Source organism: Thunnus albacares, chromosome 19 (genome assembly GCF_914725855.1).
Source record: "Thunnus albacares chromosome 19, fThuAlb1.1, whole genome shotgun sequence".
Taxonomy (NCBI): domain Eukaryota; kingdom Metazoa; phylum Chordata; class Actinopteri; order Scombriformes; family Scombridae; genus Thunnus; species Thunnus albacares.
In genome coordinates, this window is record NC_058124.1 from 26549342 (window position 1) to 26565587 (window position 16246).

Genomic DNA, 16246 nt, shown 5'->3' on the forward strand with positions numbered 1-16246 from the left:
ATGACCACAAAGTGTTTAGTTGTCTTCTGTTTACAGACTTAAATGTCAACATCAAACCGCAGGGGTTGAAAGTTCAACCCACACCACACCAAGAGGAGCTTGGTAAATTTAAGATACTTGCATGGTAGTTCCAACTTTTCACCCATGAGAGTCTAGGGTTGATTGTTTAGCAGAAGAAATCTGCCTTAACCTCATATGGGGCATGCCTTATTGGGCATTATGGCTCTGTAATAAGATCAATATATTTCCCCCCTTTAGCATGGTACAGGTCTAGTTTACCATCTTGTATGTTGACTCTTCATAGGCGTCCGCTATACTCAATTGAAGCATGAACCATAAACTGGATGAGGAAGATCCATTGATTTCCATTACCTAATAAGGAGCTTTCAGCCCAGCATGATGACTGTGTGGATCCACCTTGTCTGGGGTTCAGGGATCCCCCTTAGTGGGGCAGAGTCCCCAAATACATATAGGCTAGGTAAAAATGGTCCTGACCTATGATTGGTTTAATATTCTCATGAATTGCTGTCCACCATCCCCAACCCTGGTCCAGTAAACTCTATCCTAACCCCTAATCTCACTCCCTAATCTCGATATTTTTGGATTTAGCAGAATGGCACTCCATTCCTCATCACAAAATGACTGACTGAGGTCTGCTTCCCATGTCTGGTTATGTCCCATGTTTGTCTATTTGCCTAGTCTCTCCAGCTAAGCAGAGTAGTATATTGAGGCTTCCTTGCCCTTACCGAAGACAGCAAGTAGGTCACTGAGGGTATTGGGTCTTTACAGTCACTTGAGAGTTTGGAACAGCCTAAATCAATGTCTAATTTGGAGGTATCTACAGAATTAATTCTGAGGTATATCATAAAGCTCCTTCAACATAGTGAAAGATTTAAGTACAGAGCCATCATACATATCCTTTAAGGTCATAATACCTTTTTTGGCCTATATTTTCCAGTAAAAGGGTGTCTTATCAACAGGGAGCTTTGGATTAAGCCATAACCATGTTGAAGAGAACAAGTAATGATCTGACTTATAGGCTGCAGACACTTTTTTCTGAATTGACTGCAAATGCAAGATAATGTGATGAGTTTTGGCCCTCACAAATCAACAAAAGAGGGGGTAGAGTACCAAAAAGGGAGATCCAAAAGCAAGGTGGTGCCCTCTCCAGAGGAAGTGAGCAGTGGCCCAGATATATGAGGCTAAAGGCATAGTGGTATAATAACAAATTTTGGAAGCCCATGCCCCCTCTATCAACTGGCCGCTGCAGCTTCTTTAAGTCAAGTCTCTGGTGGCAGCTCCCCCATGAAAATTTCTTCCAGAGCTCATGAAATTGTTTGACATATCTACATGGAATATCTAATGGGTGGGCTTGCAGCAAGTATTGGAATTTAGGGACACTAATCCTTTTAATAAAATTTGCCTTTCCCCACAGAGAGAGCTAAAGTGGGGTCAACTTGTCAAAATCTGCCTTGAGCCTGTTAAGACAGAGTTCAAAGTTTGCCTGAGCTAAAGCAATAGGAATGAAATAAAAGCCAGTGGATACCTAAGCATAATGTCCAAAACACTGAGGAAACATTGTCAAGTGGTAGTAGTCCCAGTCCTGCTATCACGTGTGTCATCTGTGTAGCACAGGTGTAGCATTGTCCAAATCACTGACTGTATATACTGTCTCTACTTCTTACCGCTATGCAAAAGTGAAGCCAAAATATCTCCTTCATGGGAGCTGCCATCTTGCTTGTGTGACATCATTTGGAGCCGGAGTCTGCACAGTAGAGTGGGGCAGGAAACGCCCCCTCAGCCGTCCTGCCGCCTGACTTTTGAGAGGTTTGTGAATGGCTGTCACAGCTGTCACACCCCTTTTTATATTGTCAAATAACTAATTAAAAACAAACTTATCAGAAAAATGAGCACTTGGACAAACAACAACATGATAAGAATGACCTAAAATGACAGAAACCATCTTGGGGGAAAATTTATTTGATGTGTACTTTGATTTTTTAAAGTAAGTACAATATCTCCCTTTGAAATGTAATGGAGTGGAAGTATAAAGTAGCATCAAATGAAAATACTTGTGTCAATAAATGTATCAGTGCTTGTTTTGTCTAAACCAGGGTGTCCATATACTTTTGGCCTAATAGTGTGCTCTAAGGATTTCTAGTTCAGGTAGTTTCTGCTCCTTTATTCATGTATCAAAATAGCAAAATTGCTCTAAATCAAGGGAACTTATTGAGGAGAACTTTAATTTATTTTCATTCAGGATAAAAACCAACTGAAAAATTTTCACTGCAATGACTTGAAAACAAAATTCTGAACTTCCTTCTCATATTCAGAAAAAAACGCAGGATACAGTACATAACTCTTCTTACACTGCTTTAATGAGTCGTGGAACTACACAGAGTCTGAATGGGTTTTTTATGCCCCATGAAGGGAGTCTCCGTTTTATGACGTCTGTATTAAATTGCTGTATGAAACTAGAAGTGTCTCTTTCATATGGATGTGAATTAAATGGTCCAGCAATCCAAGATAACCATTTCAGTGAAAGGAAGTGGAGACTTTATGTCAGTGGGAACGATGAATCAACCAGCAGTGGTAATGTGATTGGTTATCTGAACAAAGTGCAGTTAATTTAGAACTAAATTGCAGCTTTATTTTGGACTCTGAGAATGAATCATCTGAACTGAAACTCCTCAGAATAAATCAGTGGTCAGTGCAAGGAGGTCATTCATTCAAAAGTTTATTTATTAAACTTTAGCCCAGACGACTCATGATTCACACACTGATGTTTTCAGCAAAGGAGAAGACTGAAAACTGAAGGAGACGTGTTTAACTGTTTTTAGTCCTGTTAGCAGCACAGCTTGATGGATGGCAATGTTGGTCAGACGGTCGGTCCACCACTTTGGTTCAGAGTGAAAAATCTCAACAACTAGTTGATGTATTGCCCTGAAATTTGGTTTTCAAGGTGCCCAGAGGATGAATCCTACTGACTTTGGTGATCCGCTGACTTTTCCTTTAGCTCCAACATGGGATTGACTTTTTAGTTCTTTATTGAAATATCTCAACTTTGGATGGATTGCTGTGAAATTTGTTTCAAACATTCATGTTCCCCAGAGGATGAACTGCAGAAACTTTGATCACCTGACATTTCATGTAGCACAATCATCAGGTCAAAATCTTATTTTCTCTAATACTTTACGTTTGGAAACAGTTGTTTATTTCCACGTCGAGCAATTACGGAGCAATATAACCATTCATTTGGGATTGTGTTTCTGTCCACCTGGTGAATGTAAATCCAATATTCACTCTCTTTTAGCTCTGTTTTTGCTCTCTACCAACTCCTGAGGGAAATATCTGACTCTGGCTCAGCTAAACAAGCTAAAAAATTAGCTGAAACTCACTGTAAAGCTCTGTAAAGCCAAGAGCTGCAGAGTTGCTGAAAATTCTCTGCAGGGTCATCACTACAAACTCATACAGTGTCTCTAAAAAATATTAATTATAGCCACTTTAAATACAGTTTTAAGGTACTTATAAGTATTTCCATGTGATGCTATACTGTATATTTATACTCCACTACAAAATAAACACTGCTCTTTTAACTACACTACATTTATTTAAGTTGCTTAACAACCCAGAGAGTACTGTATATAAGGTAGTTTGACTAACAACATCATTATTACTCTGCATGCTGCCTAATGAGCACTTTTACTTCTGATACTTGAAGTTTGATACATAGTTATATTTCGGTAAAATTATGAATGCAGGACATGTAATGGAATATTATTTCATAGCGATATTTCTTTTACTGAAGTAAATCTGAATACTTTGTCCACATCTGCCATTTGAACATTTGAATGCAGCAAACTGTATGTACTTGCATTTACAAACTCTAAATGTGGTGATCCTACTTTTACAAAACTCCTGTGACAATGGAAACAAACAGAACCTTCTTTAGAGATTTATTTTCTTGCAGGAAAGCGACCATAAACGTCCAGATTGAGAGTCACATCCTCCTCGTGTTCAGAAACAACCAAACATCATTTTCCCTGAACGCACCATAGAGACGCCACACAGCCTCGACTTGTTTTAAAGCCTATCGTGAATTTATTGAGTCTCCGTTTTAATGATGTCACCCTCATTCATATTGAAATGAATAAAAAGCGTTTTGACACGCAGACACTGATCCAGGATGACCTCTGGAGTTCCATCGCCAGGCAACCAACATAGTTACCAGCATGGCAACCAGCTGTGGTCCTACAACATGGTATCCATTCATTAAGAAGTCAAAAAAAAATGTCAGCCCTGCACTCCCTGCTGAGTAATTGTTGAGTAAGCTGCAGCCTTTAATTCAGGAGAAGTTTTAAGGATTTACAATGCAGAGAGTGAATAACAAGAACTTTTTTAGGATTTAAAAACCTCAAAGCAACAGCAGCGTGAAATCATCCTGACTGAAGTTATGGAAATGAGAAAACAGAGTCACAACAGCATCTGTGATGATAAGATTACTTCTAAGTTCAGACTGTTTTTCCCTTCAGCTGTGAGCACATCTCATCCTTTCTAATCGGTGTCAAGTATAGACTGTGGAAAAACAGCATCTCTGACGTCACACAAAAGGTTTTTGAAGAGATGTTTATTCGCTTAATCTCTTTCCATTGCACTTTTGCAATTTTCTTTGCATATTGCTTTTACTGATACATCAGGTTTTCCTCCTCATCTAAATGTAAAAACTTTTTTTGTGATATTCCAACTTTTTTTGAATTTCCAGCATTTCAACTTTTTTTTTTTTATCCACAAACTGAAAAAGTGTATAAAAGGGTGGATGGAAACAAACCTAATGCCAAAGTGACAAAGCCCTCTAGTGGCTGTAGGAATTACGACGGGAACAAACAAGCAAGTCAGGAGGCCTCATTAGACAGAGGGAGACTCTCAACGGACAACTATGACCTGCAAGGAGAGGATCATGTGACCAATAAGGGCAGCTGAGCTAGCATTTCTGCCAGCGAGCTAATCTACTAGCGTCAGAACACTGTGTTAGCTTATCAGTGTGTTGTCAGATGTTGATTTATGAGTTTTCAATTAAAAATATCAGAACTGACACATAGTAGGAATTTATTGGTAAAAATTGCATATTTTGTGTCAGTACTTACATTGGCATTGAGCTGCATTCTTTTTAATATCTGATATTTCTCTAAACATTCTGATCAGATCCTTAAATGTAGTTTTAAACTCTGATAAACTTCATGTTTGCGTTGATATTCATTATGAATATGTCATAGTTTGATGCTTTAAGTCTTTAGTTTGTTTCTCATTGTAGTTGTGAGTGTTTTGCATTCTTCCAATCACAATTTATCCTAACTAAACAGGGGTGACAGATGTGTTTTGCTCTTCTTCACTGTTTACCTCATATTTCAGTACAACTAGAAAAGCTAGCAAGGCTACCGAAAGTACACCTTTGACTGTCTCCGTCTATAATGGGATCCTTTCCTTGCAGGTCATAGTTGTCCATTGAGAGTCTCCTGGTATTATGCAGAGGGAGGAGGTCAGGGTGGATGGATGGGTCATGAAAACATCTGACTTTTACATGGAAGTAAACTGTTTACCTCCCATTTCCTTCTGATAGTCCATGTTGTTTCGTAATACCGACCAAGTTGTGTTTGTTTCTAAACCTAACCAAACCTTAAAAGGGTTCTCCACAGATAAAGTATTACATTCTCATTGCCTTTTTTCATCATTTCCCCTAAACTCAGTTCAGTAATCCATTCACACAGTTTATTAATCTGTGCGCACTCTGGTTTTTTTCTACCATATAACCCCTGAAATGCTCCATATAACTGCTGATGTCCTGTAGAAGAGTGTGTACTTTGAAGTAGACTTTGAATATCAAAACCTGTAAAATTCCGAGTGGAATAACTTACTTTTTACTTATTGATACTCCTTTAGCATTTTCCTTTCTATTTTTCTATTTTTTCTCGCTTGCATTTGACTCGAGGAGCCTGTTTATTGAAACTGCAAGACACAATTATTTTGGAACAGAAAAATATGCAGGTGAAATCATTTCAAACTGAAAACCAAATTTATATTGGTTTCACGGTCCCTTCTGGGCAGAGCATAGCAGTCACTGAATAAATAATGACAACTTTCAATCAAAGAGGTAAACTAACTTTGTGATTGCAGCACATTAAATAAATAATTTAATGTAATAAAACTGCAGTTTCTGGACATTCGGTAACATCACTGATCTCCCTCGGGATTGTTTCTGTTCTACTTCAGTAAAGTTTGATTTTGGAAACAACTTCAACAACACAACTTCACTTACCCACATGTGGGTACCCTGCAGACTGCAGTGTTTCCATTAAGTCTGACAAGGATCCTCATGCATCCTGATGATGATTACATATTGTTGTTATTGTTGTTGTTGTTGTTGTTGTTGTTGTTGTTTTTGTTGTTGTTACTGGGATCTCCACTGGGATCCATAAATGTTGACAAAATGGTGAATGGTGAATTAAGATCTCTCGTGTGTGAGGGAAAACTCCCTCTACTGGTCATCAAATAGCATTGAAATATCCTCAGTTTTACCATCTGATCTGGATAATTTAAAGAGTTTCTGAATCAGGTGTGACACTGCGGGGAGCACATTGTAATTAAATCATAAAAACATACATGCAAGTATAATTTATTTGCTTTTAAGGTTTAACTTCTGTGAATGATTTTAAAGCTTAAGCTTCATTTGATAAATGTTTGTCTGCTCACAGTCCAGTTATTTTTTACACTATAGATTAAAGGTACATTCACAAATATAATTGATCTACATAAGTGAATATTTATTGTTGGATATTGTGTCATTTTAAAGATTGAGTTGCAGCACATAAAAAGATGTACAAGCTTTTTTGGATGCTCTTAAGCCTGCAGGTACCATTTAGGGTTAAAAATATACCTAATTCTTTATCCGGTATATTTAAAGGTTTTGTTCCTGTGAAAAAAAAAAAAAGTTGTTTAAAAATCCCTGAACAGAAACAGAATTTAGAAGGTAAAGCTCAGTTTTTCATTTATTTGTTTTTTGATTTGGGGGGCAGAAGATTCATTAAATTCCTACCATGGTTATAAGTTCATGTAGGTTTCTGTACTGACTGTAATTTCTTTTCTGTGTGATTCAAACAGAAGGAGAGTGACCAGCAGATAACTGTGCAGGTGGAGGGCAGCCTGACAACCTTCACCCAGACAGGCCTGGCAGCCGGTCAGGAGTACACCGTCAGCATCACCGGAGAGATCAACGGCAGGAGGGGAGCCAAGAGCTCGACCGAATTCACAACCCGTGAGCTGTTTACATTTATTTACTTTACATTTCTCTCTTTGGGCAATTTGAAGAAAGATTTGAACAGTAGAATATTTTTGAAGCTGAATGAATGTTAGAAAGAAAAGTTATACTGATATTGGATTTCTAATACTTTGTTTTACCTTTACTGCTTGTGGTCAATTGTCTTCTTTAAAAATGTTATTTCATTGAATTGTTTAATAATACTGTATATCTCAGAGTTTCACAGCTGCAGTACTGAAGAGGTGTGGTGGGTTTAACTTCTGCGGTGGGTTTAACTGCTTAACTTTTATCAGTCTGGGATTCAGTGCCAAGTTTCATGTCTCATAACACCCTAATTTACTGTTTTAAGACACAGTTCTGCATTTCAGGTGAAAAACTAAAAATCTTAAATATCGTCAAAATGAAGGATATTAGGTGCAGCTTCAAAACAAAATTCTGGCATTAAAAAGCCTTACAGAACCACACAAAGGCCTAAGTGGTACATAGGCTCTAATGGTCTAATCTACATATGAATATTCCCAAATACTGATCCCTCATGTGAGTGTTGTGGCCTTGTGACACACATGTTCTGGAGCTGTCATAGTTTTCAAACTTTGTCTAAGGTATTGACAAAGTATAACAGCAGCTTTTGGTGTTTCAGATCCTAACGTGGTGAAAACTAGTTCAGAGTGCAATGTGATAACATTTGTCCATCTGCTAGTGCATAGATTAATATTACTCTGCTGGAAGCAGGTAACAGCTCCTACCCATGCAACTTGGATGAGAGAAGTAATAATGCGTTTAGATTTAGAGAAAATTAATTTATAATCATATTTTCTCGTGTAGAGAATTGTTTTCCAATGTCAGTTGTTAAAAACAACAACAAAAAGTGTTGAAAAAAGCCATATTCATCAACTACAGCAGAAACTGAAATCATTATTATTGACAGAAAAGCTTACAAATGTAAAATGTGCCCATAAAAATGCATTCTTAAGTGTATGAGTTAAAGAAGGGAGCTTCTGACCAATATATTGGCAGACAAGAGCAGCTCAAATCTCCAAACTGGCAGAGAGAGTTTAAACATTTCCCTCTCACTGCCCTTCCTGTGAACGATGTAATCTGCGGCAGCTGCCGAGAAGCTGTGGCTGCATGAGAGTAACTGTGAGTTTAGGAAAGTGAAGAGGTGGAGGTGTGCTGAGCCAAGTCTGCAGGGTAAATTAAAGGTTGAAAAAGTGTGAGTGCACCCTCTTTTTCCCCTAGGAGTCACTCCCACAGTGCAGGTACATGTTATCTGGTAGAATAGAGACTGTAAAAACTGAATTATGTTCTTAATTTGATGATGTTTTTAAACAATTTAATTGCACAGGCGCAGCAAATCCTCACTCTTGAGAAGCTGGAACCAAAAAATTTGTGGAATTTTTGCTCAAAAAATAAATAATTAACTGATTATCAAAATAGTTGCTGATTATTTTTTTGGCAATTAACTAATTGATTCATCAGTGCAGCTCTAATTAAAATAAGTCTTAATCAGCCCTGATACATTTCCTTAGGATTAGCGTGGGACATCCCTAATTATCACAAAGTTCGGAATATGTACACTTAAGAACACCTGAGGTAAATCTGTAAAATCAGGTCAGTCTAGCATCTACTGAGTGATACAAACTGGCTGCAACATGAGGTTCCTAAAGTGGGTTGGCTGACATCAAGCAGGAAATATTCTCAACAAACGAAATGTTAGTACTCACATCTTCTTCTGCTTCTTCTCCTTCTTCTTCTTCTTCAGTCATCTCTGGTCCCACAAAACTCCAAATTGTCAAGACAACTTCCACGTCTGCGGTGGTCCAATGGGAACAGTCGCAGGGTGAGATTGACAGGTACCGTATGACCGTGTCGCCCAATGACGGAGCAGGGAGGAGTCAAGAAATGACCTTTCCACCTGGCATAGACTCCGCCCACATCCAGCAGCTGGAGGCAGGGCATTTGTATGACATCATACTTGTGGCAGAAAAAGGCTCGAGTCAGAGTGAACCAGCAACCACTCAGACAGTTCCTGGTGAGTTAAACCAAAGTCAACTGCTGGGGGTTGATTACATTTTATTTTAGCTCACTCAAAGGCCCTGAAAACCTATTTTCTCAGTTTCTTAATACGTTAGAAGAGTTTGGTTATTTTGTGATTTCACCTTTGACTCTCTCACAAGTTTGAGGCAGCAGGCAGCTGGAAAATGGTGATGTCACATATTTCTCTGCACTGATCCAAGTTTAGCAATATTTTAGTTTTAAAAAAATTTGATGACAGTAGTGGGGGCCTTTGTTCCCGTTGCCAGTACTGTCAGTCAAATCTGATCAATCCACAACCACACAGCCCTAAAAGAGCAGAATAATTGAATTTTTGAGTACTAAACCCTGAATCAAGAGTGACTAAGGATGTTTTTTCCAAACTTAAACTTTAATTGTTTATTTACTTGAATTTTAAAAGTTATAGTGAAATGCTTAAGGGTTGAAACCAAATTTTCAGTAATGTCACATTGACTACAGCTTACAGGAAATTTTCAATTACGTGAGATAGTTTGTTGGATATTTTTCATACATTTATTATGAGAGGGAGGATGGTGCAAGGAGAGGAAACAAACAGATCTAGCAGTACATACAGTAGAATTCAAATGTTTAATTCAAGTAGGTTTTGCATTTACTACCAAATTTATGTAAATTAATTGGTATAAATGCTCCTAAGGGTGAAAATATGATATAATGAATCACAGCTGTCTGGAGAAAACCAATGAAAACATTTTAAAGGATAAATCTGGCAACATTTTATATTTTCCTTATTGGCAACAAATCCTATGAAAAGAGCCAAACTAGCAATGAACTGATCTACTAACGAGTATTATGTGATATATTTTATTCCTCTGTGCCGTAGACCTCCGTTGTTGTCCAAAAACTATTAAAAACACATCAATGAGCCACACCACTGGACTGGGTGACAAGTTCCTTCATTACCATGAACACACACCCTGTAGTTTATTTTGATTTAATTGCACACAAACCGTCCTGCTGCCAGACATACTCACTAGAGCACCAAATGTGGATTAATCCACCGCTAAAAATAGTCCCCAACAAATGCACAATTTCCTCCTGTACTAGAGTGTTTGAGGTAATTACTGAGCCTCTTTAAAAAATTAACTATATATTTGTGAGTAAAAATTTCTTCAGTAGGAACCAATGGACTTTGTGTTGAGAGCCACAGACAGGGTTGTTGGAAAGTATTGAGACATGGACCAACACATTGTTTGTCTTGGTCTTTTCATGGGGTTTCATTTTTAAGATAATCCAGTGGGTTATGAAAGAGATTTTTAAGAGGTAACCCCATCCTTCATCTTCATTGAAGGACAGTGAAATTGAAGTTTTTACTGCAATACTGTAAAGGCAAAAGTAAGATATAGAACAAAGAGACATGGAGATAGATTAAAAGAAATATAGAAAGGGATAAAAATTGGAGTTTAACCACAAAGGAACAAAAGGGGAAAAAATCTTGCTCCAACGTTGCTTCAGTTAACTGTCTCGTCCAAACTGTATTCAGGTGAGAACAGTTTTGCTCCTGGTAAGTGAGAGCAAGTGAAACTTTATGTGACACCTCATTACTCAATAGAACGCATCATATAAAATGCATTAGAGCGTGGAGAAAGTTAATGAAGCGAGGTGCAGCCTCAACTCTCCGGGAGCAAAGAAAATTATGAGTTTCAGAAGAAAATATTATGTTTTCCTGAACTCTGCCATGATATTTCCTTCTCAACAGTGACACAGATACCAAGCGTGTTGAATTCCTCTGTCCAAGTTCAACATTAATTATATTTCAATTTTCTCCTTGCAGGTTTTACATGGATACCGGTGCCCTTCCCTGTTTGTTTGTTCTTACATAATAATGATCATAATGAATATTAAAACTGCTTTTCTTCCTTTTATTAGATCTGATACGTTCTGGATTTTTAAAAAACAGCAGCGTACAATAAGCTTAACAGTGATCACTCCCTTCACATCTTTAGGGAATACATTACCGAAGGTTACCATGGCAGCTGTGACCACACAGGTCACACCAGCACCAGGACAAGAACTTGGCGACAGAGACAAAGAGTTGAACCCTGAGAGGCAAGTCTTTGACCAACAGGGGAGGAAGGAGGATGGGAGCGAGGCTGACTCTGTGAAAGTCAGAGTTGTCCCTGGTCATAACAAAGACCCCTCAGCCACTGTGATTGCCAAAACTAAACCTCTGGTGAGCAGAAAAGATGGCGCCAAGCTCAAACTCGCTGAAAGGCCTGTATTTTCCAGGAAGCCAAATGCCCCGAACTTTTTACGTTTCAACGCAACCAGAGTTGTGCCTGGAGGTAGAAAAGTTGGCCCTGGCACAAAGACCCCATTATGGGAGAAGAAGGCGCCGTTTGTAGCCAAAAAACCTAAACCAGGTACTCCCACTGTAGGAGACAGGACACAGGAGGAGACAGCTTTGACTATGAGAGACCCAAGTGTAGAGGCATCGAGTACTGAGAGGAGGGAAGACAAAAATCCACCTATAATGTCTTGGACTGATTCAGGAACCAACACGGAAGATCTAACTGTTCCTGTTGGCTCAAAAAATCCACCAGATGTTGGCACAGCAGTCCAGGGAAGCAACGCTGATCCAGGGTCTTCAGAGCCAACTGGGGCTGGTCAAAGCCACGAGAAGAAGTGTATGAATAAAATTAAAGTGACACACATCAGATTACCCCATAAGACAGACAGAGGCAGCGGGTGTAGAGGGGATGGAACAGTGCTGGAAGGAAAAACTACGTCAGACTCACATCAGGGCTCCTCTGAAACAGATGATACGCCACTGAAAAATAATTTTGATTTGAAGCCGTTGTCCACAGAGACTGAGCTCAATTATTCACCAGATCCTTTACATAAACTCCTCACAGACACTTTTGACAGTTTGAATATCACAACATTTTCTGTTCACCTGTCCAAACCTGCAGACCTTTCTGATGATGCAGCAACAGTGAGGAAGCAGATTTTAGGAGGACTGAAGCCACTGTCATCATTCTCTTCATCTCCATCAGCCTCATCACCCTCACAATCATCATCATCACCACATTCATCAGTCTCAAAATCATCATCACATCCATCAACTTCACAATCATCCTCTTCATCTGTAGAATCAACATCACTCACTTCATCTTCAACATCATCACCATCACCTTCATCATCATCCTCTTCCAATTCAGAAATATCAGATCCAGTTGAAAGCAATGAAGCAGATGTTGCTACTGACAAAAGTACCAAAAGTACCACTGGTGCTGTATCACCAGAAGATCCAAAAGTACCTTTCAGAGTAGGAAGCATACCTGTTTTCCGTCGCACACCTCCAAAAGGTGGATTCATGCGTCGCCCGCAACCAAACATGGGACCCTCTCAGAATCGAACCCGTCCAAATTTAAAAGTTCCTTACCATTCTTCTTCACCTTTAAACCTCATCCCTACTAGAGAGACAGAGACGACACATACCCCCACAAGTGAGTTATCATTGTCGCCGTCTTCATCTGCTTCAGAAGAATCATCTGCAGTTGAGGTAAATGCACCAGTGAGTGATACGAGTGCAGACAAAGATAAAGCAACTACCATTATATCCTCTGGAGCTGAACAAAATCAGAAAAAAACACCAACAGAAGGAGGAAGACTCCCAGTTCGTCGTCTTCCTCCAAAAGGGGGATACCTGCATCGCCCTCTTTCAAACGTGGGACCTTTTCAGAACCAAACTCGCCCAAACACGAGAGTCCGGGCCCGTCCTTTTCGACCTATAAATCCTGCAAAGGAGATCAACACTGAGCCAATTTCTTCCACTGAATCACCGGCCTCTTCATCACATCCTTCCAGTCCCAAAGAAAAATCCTATCCAGCTGAAGGTACAGGGACAGGAGTAGAGGACACTGAAGGCAGAGTTAGGGCAAGCTTGCCCACCAAGTTCAGTCAGACTAGAACTAATGGAGTCCCTTCTTCTGATCACCCAACCTCCAAAGTTAGTTTCTCACGTCGCCCTAATCTGTATGTTGGGCCTTTCCGAAACAGAACCCGTACAAACCTGAGACCACCTCAACCTCCACATAGAAGTCCAATGAGTAAGCATTTCCCCAAAAGAAAGCCAAATGGAAGCAGCAGCATTGCAGTTGGAAGTCAAACTATCCAATCAGAAAAGAAGAATACCCCTGAATTCCCAGATAACCAATCTGGACAGCAGGGTTACAACAACCCTACCCAAGAAGTCCAAATTAGACAATTTGGAGATCAAGACACTGCAGGGGAAATCCACATGGGTGGCCAACGCACTACCGTCAGACCACAGACCAACCAGTTAGAAAAGGGGGACAATGATCTGATTCAAACCAGCCAATCTGGGGAAGAAGAAACTCAGACCCCAGAATCTAACTCTGACTCTGGTATTCATAAAGAGCGAGTCAATGCAGCCAAAACTACTGGCACTACAATTCAAGGAAGACCAATAATCAAACAAACTTCCTCTGATTCAAGAGCCTCAAGACCAGTCACACTTCCAAAGAGACAACCACCAACTAGAAGAATAACAGCCAAGATGAGAAATATCGGTGGGAGCCAAAGGGGAGAGGATCCAAAAACAAATCATACTGCAAAACTGGAGTTTGACAGTAAAACTGACCAAACAACAGGCAGTAATTCCAAATCTCCAACGGGATCAGATGTTTCTTCATCTGGAGTCACAAGGGAACCTCTGAACCATGTGAGGGTGACGGACCGGACCTCAGACAGATTTACAGTCATATGGGATGCACCTGAGGGGAAGTATAAAAACTTTGTTGTGACCAAGAAAGAAGCTGGAAAAGATGAAGAGCCAAAGGAGAAGGAAAGCAGGAAAAAGCAGGAACAAGAAGACTCTGAGAAAGAAGATGGCAAGGAAGACAAGGAAAGGACAAATAAACCAACAAAAGAAACAGAAGCTGATAACAGAAACACTGAAGATGAAAACAGAGTATCTGAAAGTGTCAGCACACAGGTACCAACCATCCAAAACATCAAAGGAGTCAAACCTGCAACAGAAAGTGACGAAACCTTCAGAAAAGTTCTTCCCGGTTCAGCTCGCTCCTTCCAGTTTGAGGATCTGTCTCCGCAGACCGAGTACACTGTGACCTTACTTGGAAAGGGTCCTGGCCTTCTGTCCAGACTGCACAAGCTTGTCATCAGTACAGGTACAAGTCATTGTGACAGTAGAACAACATGAATTACTACTGAACAATGCTACAACGTCACTGTCAATGTTGTGAAGTCAGAAAATTCGTTCCTTTCTTCTTGATTTTGCACCTTAATCTATTCAGAATAAATAAATTGGCCACGCATATGTCTTTCATGTTTTGCTGATTTAAAAACAAATTCAGTTGTTAACTAATTATCACGTTTCTAATATGAATGGAGATGTTTGCTTACTTACTCAATGCTTCTTCCATTTTCATTTCAAGAGCTCAAGTGCTGTGGCGCTCTTGAAAACTGTAAGCTTGCAATTTACAGTTTCAGTTTCATCTTCCTGTATGTTTCTCATTTAATCATTGGTTCAGTGACATATAACCTGTTTTGTTGTTTGTTTTCAGCACATCTCATGTTGAAAAAGCCTTCTAAGCTGCTGTGTTTTGTGTTAATACTGGACTTGTGCAATCACTCCTCAGCATTCATGAATATTTGAAAAACTACCATATAATAATCAACACTCTCTCAACCATGAAGTCACACTCAAGTATTTGATGTCGAACCTCACAAATGTGAACTGATATGAATGACAAGATGAAGTTTAAATTTCTTGGCTTGTCAATGATTATGCAACGTCATAGTTTGTGCTGTCATAAAGGCACACTTTGTAATAGCCATATTGAATGTCCACATTTCTGGGTACAGGTGGCTGTGCTTGCAATTCTAGATTTAAAAAATTGGCATCTCAAAAAAAGGCAATAGATGTGACCAATTTTTGTGCAACTGTGGATTAAGGCAACCCTGTCTCCTAGAACATTATATATTATATACCACTAAAGTGTTTTCTCTGTTGGTATAGGTTGGGTGGAGGGTGGATGTACAAAACACAGGATGTAAACACCAGAGTCTGAGCTTCATGTCCTGAGTCCTGTGTGTTTTTAGGTTTAGACAACAACCTTTTGAAGTTAGTGAAAAATGGTGGCTTTTTTTGTATCAAACCAAGACCATGATCTTTCTCTAACCTTAACCAAGTGCCCCCAAAGTCTAAATATAACCATGAAAAAGTTTAATAATGCTGTAGTCACTTCCAGCAGATATTGCATTCCCAGATTGGCTATTTTGGCAGGGAAAAAATTCAAAAATATATTGCTGGTGAACGTTTTACTGATACATTCAGTTTCAATATTTTTTCAATTTACCAGATACATTAATTAACATTTTCTCATTATGTTGACAGAAAACATAATTCGAAAGGCATTATGTTTCCTTCAAAATATATTTGCTGTGGTAATTTAATAGTATATAATCAATATTTCTAGGATACAGGGCTGAACAGGAAGGGAATGTTTGAACATGGAATAACTGGTCACTTAGATCATGTCAGATTGTTAGCTAACAAATTTGTGTGCTGGCAAATTCATTTAGTTCTTGGTGGCTTGTAGCTGCATGTTGACATTAGCATCAGTGGCCTTTAACCAGCTGATTAGCTCGCCAGCTAACAATTTGTTCAGTTTAGCATAGCTAACTTGGAGCAGAAATGCTCAAAAGCCTAAATATGTGTTGTTTCACAGTGATCATTGCATAAAAATACCTAAAATTTCAATTGTAGTACTTTCTTTGTCTGCTATCATGCATCAAGCCTACAGCCTTTAAATCTGAATGTTGAGCAGATTTTATATGAATAGGTAGCCAATGTTGTGTCTACACTGTAAGAAA

At 39.1% G+C, this 16246-nt stretch overlaps 1 protein-coding gene across 3 annotated transcripts in view; it reads left to right on the forward strand.

Annotated features, from left to right (window-relative positions):
* The window catches only part of LOC122969171 (tenascin), a 68044-nt gene that overhangs the window by 32608 nt on the left and 19190 nt on the right, over positions 1–16246 (forward strand). For 2 of the 3 annotated variants that reach the window (XM_044334713.1, XM_044334714.1), the window contains exons 7-9: positions 7156–7309; positions 9075–9344; positions 11332–14538. In XM_044334713.1, coding sequence (XP_044190648.1) covers positions 7156–7309; positions 9075–9344; positions 11332–14538 — 3631 coding nt within the window. The remainder of the gene's footprint in view (positions 1–7155; positions 7310–9074; positions 9345–11331; positions 14539–16246) is intronic. The other variant, XM_044334715.1, reaches the window with a different exon arrangement.